Source organism: Felis catus, chromosome B2, assembly GCF_018350175.1.
Source record: "Felis catus isolate Fca126 chromosome B2, F.catus_Fca126_mat1.0, whole genome shotgun sequence".
Classification (NCBI taxonomy): domain Eukaryota; kingdom Metazoa; phylum Chordata; class Mammalia; order Carnivora; family Felidae; genus Felis; species Felis catus.
In genome coordinates this window covers 124,843,790-124,868,626 of record NC_058372.1, presented here as the reverse complement: position 1 = coordinate 124,868,626, position 24,837 = coordinate 124,843,790, and the positions used below count along the sequence as shown (strand labels likewise).

General features: G+C 42.3%; 1 protein-coding gene and 1 long non-coding RNA gene across 12 annotated transcripts in view; one reads left to right on the top strand and one right to left on the bottom strand.

Moving 5' to 3' along the window:
• The window catches only part of ECT2L (epithelial cell transforming 2 like), a 68,726-nt gene that overhangs the window by 19,829 nt on the left and 24,060 nt on the right, over nucleotides 1-24,837 (bottom strand). For 7 of the 11 annotated variants that reach the window (XM_019831302.3, XM_045058119.1, XM_045058112.1 and 4 more), the window contains 9 exons: nucleotides 24,429-24,597; nucleotides 23,536-23,674; nucleotides 21,095-21,263; nucleotides 16,779-16,907; nucleotides 10,067-10,159; nucleotides 7,853-8,035; nucleotides 5,718-5,821; nucleotides 4,743-4,868; nucleotides 16-102 (listed from right to left, as the gene is read on the bottom strand). In XM_019831302.3, the coding sequence (XP_019686861.3) occupies nucleotides 16-102; nucleotides 4,743-4,868; nucleotides 5,718-5,821; nucleotides 7,853-8,035; nucleotides 10,067-10,159; nucleotides 16,779-16,907; nucleotides 21,095-21,263; nucleotides 23,536-23,674; nucleotides 24,429-24,597 (1,199 nt within the window). The remainder of the gene's footprint in view (nucleotides 1-15; nucleotides 103-4,742; nucleotides 4,869-5,717; nucleotides 5,822-7,852; nucleotides 8,036-10,066; nucleotides 10,160-16,778; nucleotides 16,908-21,094; nucleotides 21,264-23,535; nucleotides 23,675-24,428; nucleotides 24,598-24,837) is intronic. The other 4 variants (XM_045058111.1, XM_045058113.1, XM_045058115.1 and 1 more) reach the window with 4 other exon arrangements.
• Nucleotides 12,789-24,837, top strand: part of LOC123385556 — a 34,721-nt gene continuing 22,672 nt past the window's right edge. Inside the window, exons 1-2 of the long non-coding RNA XR_006598339.1 lie at nucleotides 12,789-13,090; nucleotides 13,806-14,011. This is a non-coding gene — a long non-coding RNA (uncharacterized LOC123385556). The remainder of the gene's footprint in view (nucleotides 13,091-13,805; nucleotides 14,012-24,837) is intronic.

The following is a 24,837-nucleotide window of genomic DNA, read 5'->3' as shown; positions in this document are numbered from 1 at the left end:
TAATCATTGGCTTACCAGCTTAACCAGCGTCTCAAAATTTAGATCGTCTTTGCTGAGACTTGATTTTGCGTCCTGAGGGTTGTCTTCTCTAACATTTCTTTCCTGAGGATTAAATGCAGACTTGATTATTTGGAGGCAGGCCTTGGGATGTCTGAATGCCCAGTGGGTGCTGTGCCTACGGGAGGCTTTCAGTAGCTGTCTGCCTTCAGCCCCAACCACGGTGCTCCCCAGACACAATGAACTAAGCACTTGACACAGTTGATGACTCTCTTAAATTAAATCTTATGCTAAAAAAAGTAAACTTTAGCTTCCTAGGAACTACATTATACGTGAGGAACTGAATTCAGTGCAGCCCCCCTTCTCCCTGGGAGGCAGGAGAGAGACCCTGCTCCTTGAGGCTGGGCGGGGTGGGGGGGGGGCGAGGTGGGGGGTTGGTGGGGGGCTTATCTGCTCACTGAGGCACGAGGAATCCCACACGTTCCAGGCCTCTGCCTCAATTCTGCTGTCATTTGTCAGTTGAGGACAAATGTCTTATCTTACTTTTAAAGTTACCAGAAGGGACATCTGGGTGGCTCAGTTGGTCAAGCGTCTGACTCTTGATTTTGGCTCAGGCCCTGATCCCGGGGTCATGGGATCCAGCCTGCGATGGGCCCTGCGCTGACAGCGGGGACCCTGCTTGGGATTCTCTCTCTGCCCCTCCCCTGCTCTCACTCTCTCCCTTCTCCCTCAAAAATAAATCAGTAAACATTAGAAAAAATAATAAAATGGCCAGAAGAAAAAGGGCACAGCACTTTGTAAAATCCACCCTTTTTTTACTCTAATGAAAATGTGTCAGAAACAATCCACATGCTCTCTCTAGAACCTGTTTCCACATTTAAATATAGCTTATTCTTTCTTCATGTTCCCTTGTGGCTTTCATATAAAGTAGCACATCAAAAAACAAAAAAAAGTCCCACCTGCTGCCTGCAGGGTCCTCCCTAGCAAGGGAACAATGGTTCCGGGTTTGTGGTGAGAGGTAAGGCTGATTCCTGCTCATCACTGCTGCCTTTCCTAGTCAAAGATAAAACTACTCATGGTAACCCCTTGAGTTCTATGGCGAGAGTGGGAAAAAAAAAATCAATGTATAACCAAGACTTTGTTATTGTTGTTTTTTTGTTGTTGTTGGTGGGTTTTTTTTGTTTTTTTTTTTTTTGGTTTTTGCCTTATTCTACTCAGGCAAAAGGAACTTTTGTTTTGTAACTGCAGCCGTTCTTTATGGCTACCCGAAGTAAGAGCCCTGGTCCCCCAGCCGCAGTCAGCTGGCTTCTCCCCGGTTTACAGAGGTCCCACCTGAGCCTGCGCACTTCGCAGCTGCCCCAGAGTCTTTCCACCATTTCTTTTGCTTCCCCCATTTGTGGATGTCCCCTGCTAGCCTGCCATGTGTTTATACTTCTGCTGGGGGTGGGGAGGGGGGCAGGAATCTACTTTGAATCTTGGCAAAATCAAAGTTTCTATGAATGGAACACACTCTCTTCTTTCAGCATAAACAGCAGTGCTGGTGATTTAATAGAGACATGATGACTTCAAGCCGTCAGTGGTGACGATGACACCAATAGTTGTAAAGATAGACGTGGCTGCAGACATGCAATGGGAACGACATTCAAACTGGCCCAAGGTTAAGAGAAGCGAAACGGGACAGAATCGTCCGTGGATCTCACATATAAGGGAGACCGCCTCACCCGGGACATCATCCCGCGTTGCGCAGGCTCGCACGAGTGCTTCTGCAAGCCCCCCCGGACCACCCTGGTTATAGAGAACCTGTTCACTCACACTGGGGCTTTGCTTCACCCCTGGCTCAGCAGCAGCCACTTTTATTAAGCATCAATTTTTCTTTGTGGATAGCAAGTTGATTTGGCGTGTGAATTTTGTTTGAATCTAAAAATAACAAGTTTTCTCACTGTATACGATACATGTAATTTCGTTACATTTCAGAGACGATTTTTAAATTTAAGACATCATCCCTTATTTTCTTTTTAGGGATGAACTCAGAGGAGGTGACGGGGCAACAAACTTGGCACATTTATAAGGAAACTACTGTTTGGGGCTGGTGGGCCTGTGCCTTCGCTCCCTCCATGACATATAAGGGAGGCCACTGATGACTTTCCTGCCTTGTTTGCCTTTTCCAGATTATTGCCGACGCTTCTCCCACAAGACACTCAGTGCCTGAATTAGGGGCAGAAATAGCTGTGAAAATGACAGGTAGAACTCAGGAACAACCGTGGGTCTGCTTGTAACCTGTTGCCATGGTTGTACAGTATCAGTGTAAACACTAGAGTGAGTCACTACTGCCCAGGGAGACAGATAGGATCTGATTGGGCAGATGGTAGGTAGACAGATAGACAGACATGTGCATATACCTCTATCTGTATATACATATATGGGCAGAGTCTGGGCCATCTGGATGGAGGGTAGGCCCTGCCCAGTCATACCTTCAGACACAGCTGTGTGTGTGTGTGTGTGTGTGTGTGTGTGTGTGTCTAGTCCTGGATTTGGCAGGCAAGTCCTCTTACAGAATCCCCTATGGAATGGTCTAAACCAATTATCTCAGCAGAAACCGTTATTTTCCACTCCTATGGCTGTTAAGTTTGTGTGTTCTTCAGGACAAGTATCTACAGTTTATTTATTATTTATGTATTTGCCGTTTTTAAGTAGGCTCCATGCCCAGCACGGAGTCCAATGCAAGGCTTGAACCCAGGAGCCCGAGCTCAGGACCTGAACGGAGAGAAAAAAATCAGACGCTGAGCTACCCAGACACCCCAATATCTACAGTTTAAAAAATAAACTCCGATGTGTGGAGAAATTCGATTTCTCTATTGTATCCTAATTCCACACCTATGTTTAAGCTGTGGTTTTTCTTCCTGGAAGTCCCCGACTTTGTTTCGTGGGGTTTGTGCACAAACTCTTAAGTATTAAATAATAGAAAACCAAATAAGAATGTAACACATATTTTTCCTAATTTGATTTTTGTTTTAAATCAAGGAAATTTCTAGGCATTGAGTCTTCCGATTCTGTACTTCTATTACTGGCAGGTGATGTGACATTAGCAGGCCTGCTTCCCAGCAATGAGGCAACTTGAAGTCCAAACATTCTGTGTTATTTTATTAAAATGATTAGATGTTTAGGGGTGCCTGGGCGGCTCACTCAGTGAAGCATCCAACTATTGGTTTCCGCTCAGGTCACAATCTCACGATTTGTGGGTTCAAGCCCCACACCGGGCTCTGTGCTGACAGTGCGGATAAATATATATATTAGATATATTAGACATAATATATATTAAAATTAAATTAAATATTATATATGTATATACATATATATACATATATACACATATATATACATATATACACAATACACACATATATACGTATATACGTATATATATCTCCTATTACTTCTGGTTCTCTGGAGAACCTGACTAATGCGTGGTCTGCAAGAGTCTTTTGAAAAGACAGATTCAGAGATGGGGCATGAGGGAAGCAGGGCTCTGACCTATAAAAGGCTTAGATGTCCCTGAAAATGTGTTAAGACTCTTCTTCGAAAGGAAGCTTGTGCTTGAGAAAAATAAGTCACTTCGTGGGGGTGGGGGGCAGGTTAAACCAAGGGTCCTGCTCTGGTAACAACCAAGGGGCGGGTGTGCATAACTGCATGGCTTTCATTTTGCTGAGCAATCTGGGGACTTGGCAGAGGGGACGCTGCTGCCAGAAGGTCCTCCGTGGTTGCCTCTCCTCCACTGTGCTGTCCACTAAAGAAGTGTGAAGAGAGGCTTCCAGAATAGCAGGTTAATAGCCTGTTATTTGCCTGCTTGATAGAACTCACAGATCTATTCCCACTAACAGTCTCCATGGTGAGTTTGTGTTTGGGGTGGTGTCCCCAGCCTTGAAGCAAGAGGTGATTTTTCTATGGGCATCACGTGACATTCTATGGACATCGTCTGAAGTGATATTTTCTTAGAAACCAGCTCTCTGAATGACAATGCAGTTTTCCGTATTTCCTGAATCCGTATTATTTCACCGAACCAAGAATGGGTGGATTCTGAACATAGTACTGGCAAAATTATTCTTGTTTGCTTGAAGAACTGGCTTCAAACCCACCTTTCTTCCTTTTATGAATCTGAATTTCAAGTAAGAAAAGAACACATCCTACTTTTATTAAAAAAAAAAAGTGTCCTGGATTGCAAATGAAACCATTTTCTTGGGGCATCTGGGTGGCTCACCCAGCGAGTGGTTAAGCGTCCAACTTCAGCTCAGGTCATGATCTTGCAGTCTGTGGGTTCGAGCCCCACGTCAGGCTCTGTGCGGACAGCTCAGAGCCTGGAGCCTGCTTCGGATTCTGTGTCTCCCTCTCTCTCTCTGCCCAGTCCTGCTCTTGCTCTGTCTCTCAAAAATGAATAAATGTTGAAAAAAATTTTTTCTTAAGTTTTCTCTCGAATCAATCTCAGGACTCCACTGAGCGAGCTGCTTAATGCAAATGATGGACTCTGTTCCCGGGGCCCAGACCGTGTCTCTCTAGTCAAGGAGTGCAGCTTCCGGCATTAAGTGGCTTCACTCTTATTAGGAAACTACAAAACACCCTTTTTTAATAATAATCCATGAAAAGGAAATTCGTAGGAAAAATGACAAGTTGAAAGCTTTCCAAGTAGAATTATCATTACTGTCTATGAATTTCTTAACCGCGTGTGTCTAACAGCACAGCAATAACCTTACCTTCATGAATAAATCGAATGTTGCTTTTGGGTCACATTTTGTCAGAATAACATCTTCTCCAAAATCCTTGCTTTCTTTACTACTTCTCTTCAGCAGAAAATTTGACAAAAATTCCAGAGGTTTGTCCTAAAAAAATCAACCCCCCACCAGAAGAAAAAAAGAAAGAAATTCCAATGAAAACATTCATCTGAAATACAGCTCGATCAAAGCGCAGCAGAAAAGAGCAGTGTTTTCTTCTTTCTACCCAATTAATTTAAGTCTAGGAAACAAAGTAAGTATTATTCAACTAAAATCTGTAAATGGTACTTTTTTTTTTTCAACGTTTTTTTAATTTATTTTTGGGACAGAGAGAGACAGAGCATGAACGGGCGAGGGGCAGAGAGAGAGGGAGACACAGAATCGGGAACAGGCTCCAGGCTCTGAGCCATCAGCCCAGAGCCCGACGCGGGGCTCGAACTCACGGACCGCGAGATCGTGACCTGGCTGAAGTTGGACGCTTAACCGACTGCGCCACCCAGGCGCCCCTGTAAATGGTACTTTGTAGTTAATTTTGGTTCTCTTATTGTCCAGGATCTCTCAGTGGCTGTGCTTTACAACCCGATATAATCTCTCAGAGGAATTGTTCTTACAAAGGGATAATATGGTTAAAAAAAAATCAATGCAGGGGTGCCTGGGTGGCGCAGTCGGTTAAGCGTCCGACTTCAGCCAGGTCACGATCTCACGGTCCGTGAGTTCGAGCCCCACGTCGGTCTCTGGGCTGATGGCTCAGAGCCTGGAGCCTGTTTCCGATTCTGTGTCTCCCTCTCTCTCTGCCCCTCCCCCGTTCATGCTCTGTCTCTCTCTGTCCCAAAAATAAATTAAAAAAAAAAAAAATCAATGCAAACTAAAAATGTATTTAAGTATTGGGTTTTTAAAGTTGGCTTTCTTCGAAAAAAAAAAAAGAAAAAGGTTGGCTTTCTTTGAAGGAACACTTACAGAATTATCTTTTGAAAGTTCCATCAATCCATCTGCCAGAGCTTGTGCAATTTCTTGGTTATTCAGAACGTTAGCCACACTCATGTGGTCAAACATGAATTGCCCTGCGAATATATAAGGCCATCTGCCTTGTAATTGATTTACGTAAGAGATGTGATCAAGCAGAAAACAATTCAATCCTCACCATTGCTTTTTAGTGGATAACAATGTGAAGAATAAAGAGTAAAATTCCACTATGCCATGGGGGCTATCTACCATGATAAAATATAAATTGACCAAGAGTAACCAAATGTGCAGCATATGAAAAAGTACCCATCCTGGTAAGGCTGATATTAAATAGAATATATAAATTGGGCAATAAGGAGGCAACATGTGAAAATAAATCTTGTAAGTTTAAATTTTAGATTCTCAATCCCACCCAAAATGTCTCCTCACTCCCCTTTATCTATGGGCTCAAGTACATAAATACTTTCAGTCTACAGGAAATAACATACAAACATAGTTACACAGACATCTTTTATGCTTTTTAGTGTTTTAAACAACATACATTTATGTGAAAATGATTTTATTCCATTTAACTTCTTCTTGCTTACAAATATTATTTAAAAATTCTTCTCTCTTGGTACACCTGGGTGGTACAGTCGATTAAGTGTCCAACTCTTTTTTTTTTTTTTAATTTTTTTTTCAACGTTTATTTATTTTTGGGACAGAGAGAGACAGAGCATGAATGGGGGAGGGGCAGAGAGAGAGGGAGACACAGAATCGGAAGCAGGCTCCAGGCTCCAAGCCATCAGCCCAGAGCCTGACGCGGGGCTCGAACTCACGGACCGCGAGATCGTGACCTGGCTGAAGTCGGACGCTTAACCGACTGTGCCACCCAGGCGCCCCAAGTGTCTAACTCTTGATCTTGGCTCAGGTCATGATCTCACAGTTCGTGGGATCAAGCCCCACATCAAGTTCTGTGCTGACAGCATGGAGCCTGCTTGGGATCCTCCCTCCCTCTTTTTCTGCCTCTCTGCTGCATGTGCTTGCTCTCTCTCTCTCTCTCTCTCTCAAAATAAATAAATAAATAAATAAATAAACATTAAAAAAATTCTTCTATCTTGAAAAAGCTAACTTTCTCGCTTTTCTTTTTGGTCCTTAATACCTATGAAAAAACCAGGAGAAATAATTTCTCCCTATTTATAGCCTCATAAGCATTTTTCAGTATTGGCTGAACATCCACTAAATGTGGTCAAGTGGATAGTACATGAAACCAAGAATAGCACTCCCAGTTTTGCCCTGTTTTGGAGGCATTGATGTAAAGAGATGCAGAACATATATTGACGTAAAATATCTACATGTATAGCTGTGTTTTATGGCTCTTGTACGTACAGTTATTGTGGCAAAAGACATCAATAAGAAAGAGGGCAGGGAAGGGAAGGAAGAAGTAAGACACAACTAACTACTGGCTTGATTTCAGGGGTGTTTAAGGTAGATGGGAACAGTTAGGGATAAATTGAATAGGTAAAGATGGGAGGGTTTACCAGATGATAAACAAACAAAACAAACCAAAAAAAACCACCCTCATTTTAAGGGAGGGACTGACTTAGGGGGAAGGTCCAATACAGAAAACTGTTTCCAAGACTCTATTGTGATAAATCAGTCATGAGTAAGGAGTGTGAATGGGAAAATAAATTCAGTGATGCCAGTGGGCTCAGCAGAGGACCATGGAGCCCATCACCAAATTGAGTATTTTATATAGAAAATAAATAGAACACCACCCCAGAACAATTTAAGTAATGGGTGCTGTGTCTAAGAGGAGCTTACCTTTTAGAGCAGATTGTGGTGGGAAACAGGGAAGAGCCCTCTGGCCTAGCAAACACTTAGTTTTGTCTAGGTCAACTGCCTGGCACAGGATTAGTAAGAAGGTATCATTTAAAATGAACTAGCTTCAGCATTTTGAAGATGAACATATTTGTTCTCATTGGCTATTCCTTACATTCGAAAGGAGATATGAAGGACAAAGGGAATCAAGTTTTACTGAACAGGTGCAAAGGTCAACGTTCGCTTGAGCCATTCCTAAACTTGTATTTGCTCGGGAAGCAGAACGAGCCTCATAACTCACCTGCAACAAAAGTAGCAAGAGTTCTTACCTATTATCTTGGCACTGATGTTCTTTTGCAACTCCTTGAAGAGAGGACTTAACTGTTTCCTTACTGATTTCAAGGTGTCTTCCAGAAAGTCCGCGAGGCTGGACCACATCTGCAGCTTTGACTCACTGAAGTAGATGCCAAAGGGATCCCTTTCCCACGGTCGTCCCAGCCAATCACTGAGAACTGACAGTAGTTTCTCCTTTTATTATTGCAGGCTTAATATCTTTCTCCTTAGAAGACTAAGATAAATAGCCATGGTCTCCTTTCAAAGGTAAAATTACAAACTCAAGAAGCACACAATGAATAATTTCAAATACCTATCTATTCTTTGATAGGTAAGGCTGACATGTTATATTTGAAAACAAAATTAAGTAGCCGCTGGCTTTGTAGATCAGGAAGCAGAGTGGCCATCTGGGTAAGAATATACTGACTTTGCTTTACATCCTAAAAAAGAACATACAAGAAAATCCCACTCGGCCTGGCTTCCCCATCATGCCATCCAGAGTCATCTTGGGCTCGCCAACCCTCTAGCTTTCTTACATCATGTCAAGTTGCTCTCTCTCTCTAAATCTCTCTCTAAAACTGTAATGGGTGCTTAAGAGAGTTCTCTCCTCGAAAATCAATTACTGAATGATACTTGTGGCATGTGAAATCTGACTTTCTGTCCCGGATGGATAGGTAGCCTTATTTGATTCCTGTCCCTCATTTTTATTGATAGACATGGACAACTCTTTATAAGATGTTTTCCGAGAAGAAAACTAAGAAGAAGAGAGGGAAAAGGAGGACGAACAGAAGGCAGAGGAGACAGAGGAGGAGAAAAAGAAGAAAAGCTTCCCCAGAAAGAACAGTGTGTGCAGGCTGATGTCCCACCCTGCCAGGCTGATGTCCCCTCTCCATAAGGCCCCATATGCTTTCACATGGCAATGCAGTGATATAAAGTGAACGAGTGACTTCTGCTACAAAAATCTATCAGGCCAATGTGCTTTCTGTAGATATGTGGAAACTTGTCCCTTACAAGTTCCAATCATGCCAGCTTTTCCCAGGCTCGAAAGTTTTTTGGCATCTGGCATTAGAGAAGTCATGCTTTACATGGTTTCTACGTGGCCCCAAACCCCAGGTAATAGGAGGCCAGGGAGTTTTAAAGGGGGAAATGATTATATTACCATTACTGTAGCAGAGCAGTGTGGTCCTCTTGCTGGTCAGCCCATGTCACATTTAGATTCAATATTTGCAACTTTTAGTATCTAAATCAAATTTTGCTCGCAGATGTATTTTATCTTTGCTTTTCCTCTCAGATAATGCAGTTGAGTTGGAACCGAGCAAGCCCCTTCACCATCACTTTATAGCTGCAATTCTTATTTCCAAATGACACTATATTGATTATGTCTCACTAAGAAGAATTATTCTTTATTATTTCTCTAGATCAGCAACTGTACACGTTTAACTGTTAAAAATGACGTTTTCCCAAATGTGCATCAACCGATGAATAGATCAAGAAGATGTGGTTTATATATACAATGGAATACTCACTCAGCAATGAAAAAGAATGAAATCCTGCCATTTGCAACAGCGTGGATGGAACTGGAGGGTATTATGCTGAGTGAAATAAGTCAGCCAGAGAAAGACAGACAATCATGTTTTCACTCACATGTGGAAGTTGAAAAACTTAACAGAAGGCCATGGGGGAAAGGAATGAAAAAAAAATATATAGTCACAAACAGAGAGGGAGACAAACCGTAAGAGACATTTAAATGCAGAGAACAAACTGAGAGTGGAAGGGAGCGGGAGAGCAGGGGGGGGGGCGGGAAAATCGGTGATGGGCATTGAGGAGGGCACTTGTTGGGATGAGCACTGGGTGTTGTATGTAAGTGATGAATCGCGGGAATCTACTCCCGAAGCCAAGAGCACACCATATACACTGTATGTTAGCTAACTTGACAATAAATTATATATTTAAAAACATGGTGTTTTCAATAGAGTTTGTCCACATGATGGTTTGAAGCGAATATCTGCAATAAATAACCCCTTTCTAAGCAAATGACTGAGCGGCAGGCAATGACATAGTTTGAATAGCGACAGCATTCCTTCAGAGAAGGAATGGAAGACAGTAATTGACATGAGTCAGAACCGGTATTATTAGCTGTGCTGTGTCTTTTGGTGACCCTGGAGTTGGTGGATGTTACCGGGCACTGTGGTCAGCCCCCGTGTACTTACTGTGTTGGTAAGAGCCAGTTGCAATCCCAGTGGGGGCAGTAAAGAACGTGCCAGTTAGCTGAGACAGCTGAGAAAGAACTTCTATTCCTGCCTCTGCGCAGTCAAAAATACTGTCATTAGTTTACTCACAGGTTTTGCCTTGGAACAGTTAAGTATTATTTAGGAGCACTAAGCTGGCCAAGAAAGGCCGCGAGGACTTCTCATCTTCGATCCAAATCCCTCATGGAACAGTCCACAAACACTTCGCAGCTCACCCCTAAGTGCCGAGGTCCAAACACTTAATCTATGGGGACTACACAACAGGGTGGAGAGAGATGGCATGAGGTTTGACCTGGTGCTTATTTTCAAATTCAGAATACTCAGGCCAAAGGCAGAGAAAAGTCTACATACATTTTCGAAAATAGTTTGACTCAAAGGAGAAGTCTCATTGTAAGAATACAGATTTAAAACTCTTGAAACTTAAATACAGCAGTCAAAATTAAGCATGGCATTAATTTCACCCCTTCTTCAGTGACACAGCATAAAGATGGAATTATTAAATTCAGCACATAGAGTGAATTACTTTGAATGAAACTAATATATTGGGCTATATATTTTAACTCTTTGTGGTCTAAGAATAAACAAATTACTCCAAACTGTTTCAATTGTTTGGAAAAAGATGGCAGTGGCTGAAAGGTTGGGATGTCTTTCGTTTACTGGGGTCTAGTCTTTGTTTTTTAAGTTTATATATTTGCTTTTGAGAGAGAGAGGGAGAGGGTGAGGGGCAGAGAGAGAGAGGAAAAGAGAGAATCCCAAGCAGGCTTCGTGCTGATAGCGCAGAGCCTGACGTGGGGCTCAGTCTCACAAACCGCGAGATCATGACCTGAGCCAAAATCTAGAGTTGGGTGCTTAGCTAACTGAGCCACCCAGGAAGCCCTACTGGGGTCTAATCTTTTAACTGACAAATGGCCCAGTGAAATCAATGGAGTCCATAGGTATACCTACATATATGTGCTCAACTGATTTCAACAAAGATGCAAAAGGAAGGCACGGAGAAAAGGACGGTCTTCACAAGAAATGGCGGTGGAAAAATGAGATATCCATATGTTAAGGAAAAGAACCCACAAAACTTCAACCTGTACCTTTAACACTATGTAACACAAACAAATCAATGGATCAGAAACCTAAAAGTCAAAACAATAAATAATTTAGAAGAAAGCATAGGAGAAGTCTTGTGACCTCGAGTTGGGTAAAGAGTTTTCAGATATGACACTGAAAGCATACTCTATAAAAGAAAAAAAAAACAAATTTGACTTCACAAAAATTAAGAACATCATCTCTTCAAAAGGGATTGTTCAGAGAAGGAAAAGATAAGTCCCAGGGTGGGGAGGAAATATTTGCAAATCAGTTTTCTAGACTACATACAGAGTTCTCAGTAAGACAACAAACAACCTAATTTGAAAAATGAGCAAATGATTTGAACAGACACTGCAGCAAGGAAGACATATGAATGGCAAATAAGCACATAAAAATATGTTCAGTATTACAGGTCATTAGGAAAATACAAATTAAAACCACAATGAAATACTACTGCACATCCACACAAATGGCTAAATTTAAGGAGACTACGTACCCAGTGTGGGGGTGCTACACAACTCAAGTTCTCATACACTGCTAGTGGAAATGAAAAATTCTACAACCACTTTGGAAAACAGCTTAGCCGCTGTTTAAAAAATTAACACCAGGGGCGCCTCGGTGGCTCAGTCGGTTGAGCGTCCGACTTCAGCTCAGGTCATGATCTCACAGCTTGTGGGTTCGAGCCCCGCATCGGGCTCTGTGCTGACAGCCCAGAGCCTGGAACCTGCTTCGGATTCTGTCTCCCTCTTTCTCTGCCCCTCCCCCACTCCGTGTGTGTGTGTGTGTGTGTGTGTGTGTGTGTGTGTGTCAAAAATAAGTAAATATTAACAAAATAAATAATATAAAAAGTTAACACTGATCATATGACCCAGCTATTCTACTCCTAGGTATTTATCCAGAGAAATAAAAGCATATGTTCACACATAGGCTCATACCAGCTTTATATGTAAGACCCAGGAACTGGAAAGAACTCAAATATCTATCAATAAGTGACTGAACAAACTGGGGTATATGTGTACGATGCAATAATTCCCAGCAATAAAAAAACAGTGGGCCATTGATACAAGCATCAAATGGATGGACCTAAAATAATTCTTCTGAAAGAAGCCTGACAAAAAAGAGTGCACGATGTATGTATGGTTCCATTTATAGAAAATTCTATAAAATACAAGCGAATATATTGTGAAAGAAAGTAGGACAGTTGATTCATGGCTGGGGGTGGGGAGAAGTAGGAGAGAAAAATTACAGAGTGGCATGAATAAAATTTTTGGGGGGGGGGGTGGTGACTAGGTTCGTTACCTTGATGTTTTATGGTTTCACAGGGCACGTATCCATATGTCAAAATTAGGCCAATGGCACCCTTTAAATAGTACGGTTTATTAGGTGTCACTTATACCTTCGTAAAGTTGCTTGAAAATGTTTAAATAATGTCCAAAACAGATAAATTTTAGCTTTTGGGCTTATGAAGCAACTGAGCGAATGACGATATCCTAACCGAGGAATCCCGGGCCGGGTGGGGGGGTTTGGTGCTGAGGGGGCAACCCGGCCTTTTAGGTATGTTAACTCTGAGATGCCTCCTAGATGCCCAAACTAAACATTCGTATGAGGACGTCAAGCTAGCTATGAGTGTGCAGCTGGGAGATCGCAGAGCCGGAAGCACAAATTTGGGAGCCCCGGGCACATGGATCGGATTTAGAGTCGGGAGCGGATGAGGTTGTCCAGGGAGAGAGTGCGGTGGTGGGAAAGGCCGGGCAGCTCGCAGAGGGCGGGGAGCCGGCAAAGGACCCCAGGAAGGGCCCGCTGACGGAAGAGGCAGCGCAGGGAGAGGGTGGTGTTCCGGGAACGGAGAGAAGGAGGAGAGTTTCCGGGAAGAGTGTCGGTGTGCGCGAAATGAGGAGCGAAGGAAGGGTGAGGAAAGTAGTGGGCATGGACCAGTGCTTCTCCCCGCGTGCCCTGGGAGCGGCAGCACCTGGGAACTTGTTAGAAATGAAAATTCTCGGGGCGCCTGGGTGGCGCAGTCGGTTGAGCGTCCGACTTCAGCCAGGTCACGATGTCGCGGTCCGTGAGTTCGAGCCCCGCGTCAGGCTCTGGGCTCAGAGCCTGGAGCCTGTTTCAGATTCTGTGTCTCCCTCTCTCTCTGCCCGTCCCCCATTCATGCTCTGTCTCTCTCTGTCCCAAAAATAAACGTTGAAAAAAAAAATTAAAAAAAAAAAAAAGAAATGAAAATTCTCAGCACCCCCCGCCCCCGGCCCCCGCCAGACCTACTGAGTAAGAAATGCTAGGACAAGGTCTAGCAATGCGTACTTAAAAAAAAAAAAAAAAAAAAAAAAAGTCTTATGTATTTATTTTGAGAGTGAGAGCGGGGAAGGGATAGAGAGAGGTGGGGGAGAGAGAATCCCAAGCAGGCCCTGCAGGGGCAGCGCCGAGCCCCACACGGGACTCGACCCCGTGAACTGTAAGATTATGACCTGAGCCGAAATCAAGAGTCCCGTGCTTAAACCACAAGACCTCTAGGTGACTCAAATACACATGAACATTTGAGAACCACCGAGAAATCCGTATATAGGTGAGGGTACATAGGCGAGGGAAAGTTTATGGTCTCTCTCTCTCTCTCTTGTTTTAGGACAGGAGCTGCTGCTACAGGTGATCCTGATTTGATAGGAATGACCCAATAAAAGAGGGTAGAGGCTGTCGGAGAGAACTGAGTGTAAGAATGCGGCCGTGAGGAGGTGAAAGGTGGTGAGATACAGAGTCCTAGCGGATGCCGGATGTCTGATTTGGGCAGAGGTGTGTCTTCCATCGTAACAGAAGGGAAGACAGAGAGCGAAGGTAAGAAGGGGGGGGGGGGGAGGCGGTGGATTTGGTGGTGGGAGGGGAATCCGGGAGTTTTCTCAGGGAAGAAAAAGGCAAGGTCAACAGCTGAAAGAGGTTATTGAAGTATTGACAGAGGAGGAGCAGGGACGGTATAGTCCTCTCCAAGAGTGGGAAAGGAATTTACCAAAGGAATTTACCAGGTGCTCATCAGTGTTGCAATCTTATTCGACATTTATGCCGTCAAAGTCAAGTCAGATTAAAAGTCATATTACTTTTTTCAGCAGGCTTCAGCTGCTTTAGTGCAGGCAGGCGGAGGTTAGGTAGATGATGGTGTTTAAGGAACATTGGAATTTAGCCTGAGAAAGAGAGCCAAAGGAGTTCGGATTCTTTGCAAGAAACTAATCATAATGATGAACCATTAAATGCAGGTTTAACAAAGAAGGAACCAAGGATGAAGGCAAGGTCGATAGAGAGTGTAAAAGTGAGAGTGCATGCATTGGAGATCTTCAGGCAAAGAACTATTAGAGTAGGAATATTTGGAACATGGTTGTTGGAATATTTGGCACATGATTTGGAAGTGGTACTGAGGGAGAAAAATGTTGGAGATCAAGCTTTCAGAGGTAATACAGCTTCCGGGGATGACAAGCTCAAGAGTGATGACCGAGGTGGCAGAAAAGAGATTTTTGGACTGAGAACCTGGGATCTTTTGACTGAATCAGGGTCTTGATGGCTCATCCAGGTGGAAGTGACCTTTGACAAGAACTTTAGAGATGGTTTGGGGGCCAAAATGGTGGTGAGAAATCTGAGCGCCATTACGTTTCACTGGAGACAGTTCTTTAAATTTTTTTTAATGTTTATTTATTTTTGAGAGAGAGAGAGATTGAGATCAAGTAGGGGAGGGGCAGAGAGAGAGGGAGACACAGAATCCGAAGCAGGCTCCAGGCTCTGAGCTGTCAGCACAGAGCCCGACGCGGGGCTTGAACTCACAGACCAGGAAATCATGACCAGAGCAGATGTTGGACACTCAACCACCTGAGCCACCCAGGCGCCCTGAGACGATTCTTATATCACCAAATCTATTGTTCTTTTCCCCTTTTGCCCTTATTTTCAAGCCGTTCAAAGCTTTCCTTTCCCAAATCCTTTCTTTTTGTTCTACTTCAGTTAAAATTTTTGTTTTGCTCTCATTATAAAAGTAATACTAGTTCGTTATAGAAAATCGGGACAGGGGCGCCTGGGTGGCTTAGTCGGTTGAGCGTCCGACTTCGGCTCAGGTCATGATCTCGCAGTCTGTGAGTTCGAGCCCCGCGTCGGGCTCTGGGCTGATGGCTCAGAGCCTGGAGCCTGCTTCCGATTCTGTGTCGCCCTCTCTCTCTGCCCCTCCCCCGTTCATGCTCTGTCTCAAAAATAAATAAAAACGTTAAGAAAAATAAAAAAATAAAAAAATAAAAAAAATAAAATCGGGACAAATAAGAGATCAAAGAAAAAGAAAAAAAGAAAAATCACTTATCTATTGTTAACACCTTGACATACATCCTTCCAAACCCTTTTCTCTACACACCCCACTGCCACTCCCACCTGCCCCACACAGATTTTAAACCGAGGAATCCCACGCCACCCAGATTTGATTTCAAATGTAGAAAATCTGAAAAACTCATCTAGAGACAGATGCTGTTAATATTTTGTTGTATTTCCTTCTAGATTTTTCTATACCTATTTTCTATAGTTAAGATTACATAATTATCATAACTGTATAAGAAAAAAAATTATAATATTTTGTAATTCATTTTCCCCTAGCCCTCTTCCCATTCTTTTGTTTTTCCCTTTTCCCTGGTTCAACTGTGGCAGGGGCATGCTTTGCATGTATGAATAGTTCAGTGAAATCTGAGGATTAGACAGAGCTTTAAGACTCACAGTTCCCTAAGGAATGGGTAATAAGAAACTGTTCGAGAAAATTTAATCTTATACTCCCTCTGCTTTGCTCTGCTTGGCATTAAAAAATACATAAAATTAAAAAAAAAAATAAGCCCATGATGGCAGAGCTTTTATTTAATAGATGTCTAGAAAGTGAATCTGTCTTATTGTTTCTAAAGTTTCTCTTCAGGTACTGAAATCAACTTTGAATTATAGTGACTGATACTGGACCGAGGGGCGCTGAACATTATCAGCAACCTCGGTGATCAGCAGCCAGTCTCATCTTTACCAAGCGCTTCACCTGTTTCTAATTTTCCAGTATTATTTAAGTATTTGTATTATTTATTTTTAAGTATTTACATTGTTTTGATATTCACAAGTCCTGTAAGGTCAGATACTATTCTCCTAACTTGAGGAAACAGAGGTCCACAAACTTGCCTAAGGCCATACAGCTAAAGTGGTATGCCTAGGATTCAAGTTCAAGGTCTTTGGTCACCAAGTTCATGCTCATTCCTTCCAGGTTCAGAACACAGCGGGGAGGCTTTTCTCAGGTTGATAGATTATGGTTTCTGTGCTGGTCAGGCACTTTCTCCTGTATAGTGGAGGCTGATTTTACCATGTTTTCCAGAAGAAATACAAATAATGCTCTTGGCTGGCTCTTGCCACTAGTGACTTTATTTCTGTTCTTGCCCCTCATTACTTTGACAACTACCCACAACTCTTTGCCCCCTAAATACCTGAGTATGTGAGGTATAAGAGAAAAAAAGAAATAAAGAAGAACATGGGACTGACTCATACGAACTGAAGGCATTTCAAAAATCCACAAAATATCACTATAAAGTAGGCACGACCACCGCCTTTCAAAACTGACCGGATGCTCCGAGTGGTACAAAGAGGTCCACGTGACCCCCTTCTTGTTCGGGAGCCACGTAGCTTCCTAATTTCTCCCAGAAGTCTCTCACTTCAGGCCTCAATAAATTTTTAATACCAATTTTATAACCTGAGGAAAAGAAATCAAAATGTCCTCTTAGTCTGTAACATTATCAGGAACAGAAACCCTTAGCGGTTTGTGAAAAAGCAACCACAACTCAAAAAGCCAGTATCTGCTCCTAAGACTCCAGTCTGGAGGGTGCCTCTCCTTTAGCACTGCACCACACTGGGGCCACAAAAGGACCCCAACATGGCCACAATCTCCTTCACATTCTGAATTTATTGGACGCTGTGCACTCTGGTTTAGGACATCGTCTCTCTGCCTCCGATGTATATATACCCCAAAAGTAAAGTGTATGCACCCCAAAATTAAAGTACATACACCCCAAAAGCAGCAGTGTGTTACCAGGCTCACAGCAGGGTTCAAGGTAGACGGTCAGTCAAGCCCTGAGATTTTTGCAACCAAGTTCTGAAGTTAAAATGTTTCTCACAGTTGTCAATCAAAAAAGAAGTCAGAACAGAAGGTTCCCAGAGATGGTAACCATCCTGGAAACGCTCACTTCCTGGGAATTCTATATGATGATTCAACTAATGAGAATGTGTTTGGACCCATTTCTAAGGGACTCCTGGAGACTCTGAATTCTTAAGTCCCAGGAAGGCAGTTGAAAACAAAGTCAGGCAAGAATCCCAACATTTCACTTCCTTCCACCGAGAAGTCTAGATACAGAACGGAAGGACCTGTTGAGATCACTGGAGTCAGAGATTTCATTTTGTTGTTGGTTTCAAGGCAAAAGCTCTTGCAGAAACACCACAATTATACAGAGGGAAAAACTTCCGTTTTCAGGTATTTTGTTATGTTACTATTGACATTTAAAAAAGAAAACAAAGGGAGCACCTTGGTGGCTCAGTCGGTTAAGTATCTGATTCTTGATTTTGGCTCTGGTCATCAACTCACGGTTTGTGGAATCGAATCCCAAGCAGGGCTCTGCTCTGACAGAGTGGCTCTTTCTTCCCTGTCTCTGCCCCTCCCCCCATTGTGTTTTCTGTCCCTCTCACACACTCTCTCTCTCTCTCAAAGTAAATAAACATTAAATATATATGTATATATATATATTTTAATTTTTTATTTTTAAAGAAAGAAAACAAGAAAAAGGCAGAGTTTAGAAACCTGTCTCATCTTGGGGAGCCTGGGTGGCGCAGTCGGTTGAGCGTCTGACTTCAGCCAGGTCACGATCTCACGGTCTGTGAGTTCAAGCCCCGCGTCGGGCTCTGGGCTGATGGCTCAGAGCCTGGAGCCTGTTTCCGATTCTGTGTTTCCCTCTCTCTCTGCCCCTTCCCCGTTCATGCTCTGTCTCTCTCTGTCCCAAAAATAAATAAACGTTGAAAAAAAAAATTTGAAACCTGTCTCATCTGGAGAACAAAAAGTCTGAGATGTTAGAAAACCCTAACAGGCTCTTCTACTCTGTAAGAGGTGAACCTACTACGCCACGGCATAAATTTGCAATTGATACCTCTCCATCATTTAGAGGAGAGCTGCCATGTAATTAATCGTAAATTTAAACCCTGACTAGTAGCCATGCTTTACTTTGGGGGGGGGGGGGGGCGGCATATAAAATCAGGTGTGGAACGTAACTTGCCCCAGGCACAGCTAACCTGAACAAAAAAAGACAAAAATAAGGTAAAGATAAACCAAAAGCAGCTTGTTTTCGTTAATAATAAAATTCACTAAACCTATCCCAAGCATGCTGAGTTCTAGCTGTCAGCAAGCCCTCTTGCTCAACCAAAGACCCCCAACAGTTAAACCCAGAAATAGACAAGACTGCTTAACTCCTGCTCCAAAGAAAACCCATTATGCCTATTTCTCACTGCACTTTCTGGAGACATTGACAAGACGTTATGCAATGACTGGACTCTTCCAATTGGACCAGAAAAGCCCTGATAGCAATGGAATGCCTCAAAGACCACACCTAACGTGTGTCCCCTTCTCTGCCCGTGATTGTGAGCTGAGCACATACCAACCCCCAGCTCATGATCAGGCCCCCTGCCTGCTCTCGTGCACGTACCCCACGGAGCTCATCTCTGTAAAACTCTAGTGTCCATCTTGCAGGTGGAGAGGTCGGTTGTTTAGGCTCAAGCCTGCAACTCTCCTTGGCTACTGGCACTCAAAATAAATGTCTCCCTTTCTTTCTTCCAAACCCTTGTCTCTTGAGTGATTGGCTTCTCTTGCCATGAGTTGATCTGCATCTGTTCAGCAACAGTGTTGGCAAACCCAGCCAGGAGCTATGCTTTCGGTTTGTGCAGCCCTCCTGGGATTCCCCCAGATGGATCAGTGGGCCCCGGCAGCCTGCCAGAGCTTTCCTGCCCCGTTCCTGAGTTAGCAGCTGGAATGGATCATTGGGCGACATAGCCACAGAGATGGCAGTTTTATGGGTGATTCAGGTATTCGCTTGGCCACGTTGTGAGTTCCCTGCCAGCCAGATCCTTGACCATCTTATTCCCTTTCTTCCCTCATCTCCCAAAGGTGGAAGATTTCATGCTAAAACAGTTCTATCTTAGGTATAACAAGGAAAGAATGTAAGTTATAGTAGAAGGAGGGTTAGAAACTGAAACTTTAGTTCTAAAACGCTTATCATCTTCTTCCCCCGGAAAGGATAACCATCATCATTTTAAAAAAATGTTTATGTATGTATGTATGTATGTATGTATGTATTTAGTTTGAGAGAGAAAGAGAAAGAGCATGAGCAGGGAAGAGAGAGAGAGAGAGAACCCCAAGGGCTCCACATGATCAGTGCAGAGCCCGACTTGGGGCTTGAACTCACAAACCAGGAAATCATGATGTGAGTTGAAATTAAGAGTCCGAGGCTTAACCAGTTGAGCCATGCAGGTGCCCCACCATTAACATTTTTAAAAGAGGACCCATAACAAATTAATGATACCAGTCAATCCTTTCCTTTGTGGTATAAACCATTTGGAAGTACAATGCATTCTATTAGTGATATTTGCTGCTATTATAATTACTATACTTTCATCAAACTTAAAAACTTTTGTGCATGAAAGAACATAATAAACAGAGTACAAGGCAGCATACGGAATGGGAGAAAATATTTGCAAGTCATATATCTGACAAGAGATCAATATCCAGACTAATAAAGAGTATCTACACCTCCATAAAAAATATCAAATAAACCCATTAGAAAATGGGCAAAGGACTTCAATAGATACTTCCCTAAAGAAGATATACAAATAGCCAATAAGCATATGAAAAAATGTTCAACATCACGATTCATTAGACAAATGCAAATCAAAGCCATAATGAATATCACCTTAAACCCATTAAGATAGTTAACTATCAACTAAAAACAAAAACAGAAAACAACGAGTGTTGGCAAGGATGCGAAGAAAATGGAACACTTTCTGTCTGCAACAGTGCACAAGGGAGCATAAAATGGTGGGAAATAGTATGGAGGTTCCTCAAAAGATTAAAAATAAAACTATCATATGGTTCTGCATTCCCATATGTGGATAAATGTCCAAAGGAATTTAAAGTAGAATCTCAAAGAGATATCTGCATACTCATGTTCACTACAGGACTATTCACAAAAACAAAGAAGTGGAAACAAACTAAATGTCCATCAACAAATGAAAGGATAAACCAAATGTGATCCACATATACAATGGAATATTATTCAGCCTTAAAAAGTGGAGGAAATCCTTTCATAAGCTACAACATGAATGAAACTTGATGACATTGTTAAGTGAAATGAGCCAGTCACAAAGTTAAATACTGTATGATTTCACTTCAGATGAGCTACATAAAGTAGTCAAATTCATAGGAACAGAAAGTATAATGGTAGTTCCTAGAGGCTGGAATAAGGGGGACAAGGGAAGTTTTTGTTTAATGGTATGATGATGAATTTTACGTATCAACTTGACTGGGCCACTGGTGCCCAGATATTTAGTCAAATATAATTTTGGGTATGTCTGTGAGAGTGTTTGGGAATAAGATTAACATTTGAATAAGCCGACTGAGTAAAGCAGATAGCTCTCCCCAGTGTGGGTGGGCCTCATCCAATCAGTTGAAGGCCTGAATAGAACAAAAAGGCTGACCTTTCCTTGAATAAGAGGGACTCCTCCTCTATGACTCCTTTGAGCTAGGATATCAATTCTGTTAGCAAATTGAAAAATAGTATTCTGGAGGTCATACATGTGGTAGGCATTGCTGCAAAGTTGGTTGTTGTCTCGAATCTCCCAGCTTACCTTGGAGTAAATTGATTTCTCTGCTGTCTCCTTCACTAAATATCCCCACACTCTGTGCCTTCCGTCCATCCAGAGCTTTTTCTATGAGATAAAGCAGGCTCTCCAAGGTTAAGCCACAGTGTTCATACACCAGAGAAATGATACCTGCCTTAATGCTGTCCACTACTATCTAGAAAATGAAAACAGAGCCCATTATTTTAGCATATTTATTAATAAAGACAATGGGTATGTAATACTCTCTGATTTTTAAAGACTTATTGTCAGAAACTGTGGAAGGAGGAAGATAAGCTTTCTCCTTTGTTGGTTTCTTTTTAAATAATTTCATTTCTTTTCTAATTATAAGAGGAGAAAATTAAGTATACCTACAGTTCCATCCCTCAGGGGTAAATACTATTAACAAGTTAGATTACTTTCTTCCAGTCTTTTTATTTTTGTACATACCCGTGCAAAGACATGTGCAACTTTTAAACATAATAAAATTCAGATCATATGATTTCACAATGGACTTTTAAAATAGATTTAAAGTTTTCCTCTTAATTATGAAGTTCTGAATTATCGATAGTGATTGATTGAATATATCCCATTTAAAAAAATATTAAAACCACTGTGCTTTGAATTCAACAACCAAATAAAGTTTTCATTGTGATAAAGTTAATTCATTAGCAGCAGACATGTTGGAAAGTCATTCAAGTCCACGATTTTTTTTTTTTTTTTTGCCCGCAAACCTCATGCCACTTTCTGAAGGTCACACAGTTCCACCCAACAAAGAACTACCACACGGTTACGACCTACTTTTTGCTTAAACACCCATCACATGTATAATAAAATGAGTAATTATGGCGTAGATTTATGTAAAGAAGACAAATAGGAGGATAGACCTACTTTATTTTTTACATTTTAGTCACCATGCAGTACAATATTGGTTTCAGGAGTAGATTTCCGGGATTCATCAGTTACACACGACACACAGCGCTCATCACAGGTGCTCTGCTTAATACCCATCACCCATCTAGCCCACCCACCACCCACTTTTAACCGGTTTTTGTTGTTCGTTTGTTTGTTTTACCCAGATTCTATCACCAGTTATCCTTTGTGCCCAGCTTGATGCCCCTTATTAAACATCAGGGAAACTGTCTGGGGCCCACCTGGAGATCAAAGCTCTGATCTTGCTTTCATGTGTATCCACTAAGTCGGCCGGTTGTGAGTGATCAGAGTCAATGTCTTTCAGTGCCCAGAAAGAATACTGACTTCATATCTTGAAAGCAACCATTTTGTTACAAATACAATTTTTTGAAAACACTTTCTAAGTAGGCCAATGAATATAACCTGCCCCGTGTCATCCCTTCAATATGTCCCTGTGTATCAATGCATACATATGTACACATATATACAAATACACACACTCACACATCTCTAAAAATACGTGCTTCCTATGTCTTCTTTGTGCTTCCTTTATTGTTCTTATTACTCATATTAAAATTAAAACAAATAACTTCATTATAGAAAGGACATTTTTTATGTCTATTTTTGAGAGAGAGAGGGAGAGAGAGAGACCGAGACAGAGAGAGAAAGTGGGGGAGGGGTGGGGGGGAACAGAGGATTCGAAGCAGGCGCTGCACTGACAGCAACGAGGCTGATTTTGGGCTTGAACTCACAAACCATGAGATCATGACCTGAGTTGAAGTAGGACGCTCAACCGACTGAGCCCCCCACGTGTCCCAGAGAAAGAACATATTTTAATTTAATGGCACCTCATTAAATAGGTCACAAACTAGGGTTCCTGACATTCTTCTTTTGAGAAATGGTGGTGACATGATAGTATTTAATTCCTTGGGCATTCCAAAGAGGTTTGTTTTTTTTTTTTTTTTTTAATTTTTTTTTTCAACGTTTATTTATTTTTGGGACAGAGAGAGACAGAGCATGAACAGGGGAGGGGCAGAGAGAGAGGGAGACACAGAATCGGAAACAGGCTCCAGGCTCTGAGCCATCAGCCCAGAGCCTGACGCGGGGCTCGAACTCACGGACCGCGAGATCGTGACCTGGCTGATGTCGGACGCTTAACCGACTGCGCCACCCAGGCGCCCCTCCAAAGAGGTTTTAAAATAATCCTTAATCACCTTGCTCTTTTTTGGGCTGAGTGCAACAAATTCAATTCAGTAAGAATTCGCCGGACACTTAACTACTTGCAAGGTGGTTTGGCCTTTCATGCTTTCTTAAAAGTAATTTTGATTTATGGGTATCTTTATCGCTTCTGATTTTTAAAAGTGTTTTGGGTCTGTAAATTTCCACTTACACCGTTTTGCTTTCAGAAGATGAATCCTTTTCATACACACGGGGGCCAAAAGATTGCCATACGTCCTCTAGTGGGGATGAAAAAGGAAAAAAAAAAAAAAAAAACAACCCAATTCAAAAAAGGGCAGGCCTCCTAACACACTCTGTACCTCATATGCAGGAATCCGAGATGATATTAATATGATGTGGAGCTGGGAAGCATATGAACCGCTGTCATCATTTTTATGAACACCATGCCAAGTTTTCTTTGATAACAAAGGATAGGAATGGCTTCCAGAAACATTGCTTCTAGAGGGAAAGGAGGGGAAGAAGTGAAATTTTAATTTTCTATTCATTTGATTTTGATGCTGGAGCACTGACATGTTGTCTGGGCATTACTCATACTGAACAAGGCATGTGGCCGTAGGACCTCAGTCTCGCCCTGCGGTTTTTGGGGACAGCAGCAAATGGGGTTCTTGAGTGGGGAGGGGCTGGAGCTGGCCTTTGGGCCTCTCCTCCTGCATTTGAAGGACACTGGAAAGGGCTTCTGGAACTTATTTAGCGTTTATCGGGCACTCAGAATGAATATAGTGACATACTTAGGGGTTCAAAATGACGTTTTAAAGAGGAACAGCTGAGAAATTTAAAATTTCCTAAATCATCTGGTCCCCACAGCTTTCTGAGTAATGAATGACTCTATTCTCTTACCCTTACCCCCACAGTCCCATTTGGATATGCTTATTCCATAAAAAAACATTTCTGAAAAAAAATGTTACTTTTGCTCAATAGCTTTGCACAGAACGTGTCCTACAGTCCAGCCTCTTTGTAGGGTCAAGAATATTTGAAATATAAAATTTATTTTGAAAGTTACAGATTTCCCTCTTCAGAGAACATGTTAATAGACCACTGGTCTTGAGGACTAAAGAGTTATTTCTGTTGCTGTTTCATAGGATAGGAGCCAGATAATTATACGAGCTCCCTGCGTGTTAGCTAAATTATTCTAGAACGAATTCTTGGTATCATGGGATGGTCTTGAGCTTTCAGGAGATGGAGGTTTGCTTACCGCTTGGGCAAAGCTTCTAAGGATGCCGAAACAAGCTGTTTCTCCAAAGCTTCATGTAATCCCACTCGATCCCTCACAGTCTGGGACAGACGTGGCTGGCATTTGGATTTTAACAATCTGGAGCAGCACGTTCCGCTCGCCCAAGGGGGTCGAACTTTAAATAACTCCTCTGAAAAACAAATAGCACCGGCTCAGTTGTTTACTTCGGTTCTTACTTGCTTCTCTCAGCCAAGTCTACCTAGATAAAGGCATCAAAAATCAAGCCGTACCAGGGCACTGCTCCAAATGGCAATAACTGTAGCCCTTTCTACAGACTCTGTTTGGATTTCTTATCATCTCAGCACTGTGGCTGTGAGTTACCAGTCATGTCAGGTCAAGAGACAAAGCTTAGAGAACCAGCACCCCTTTT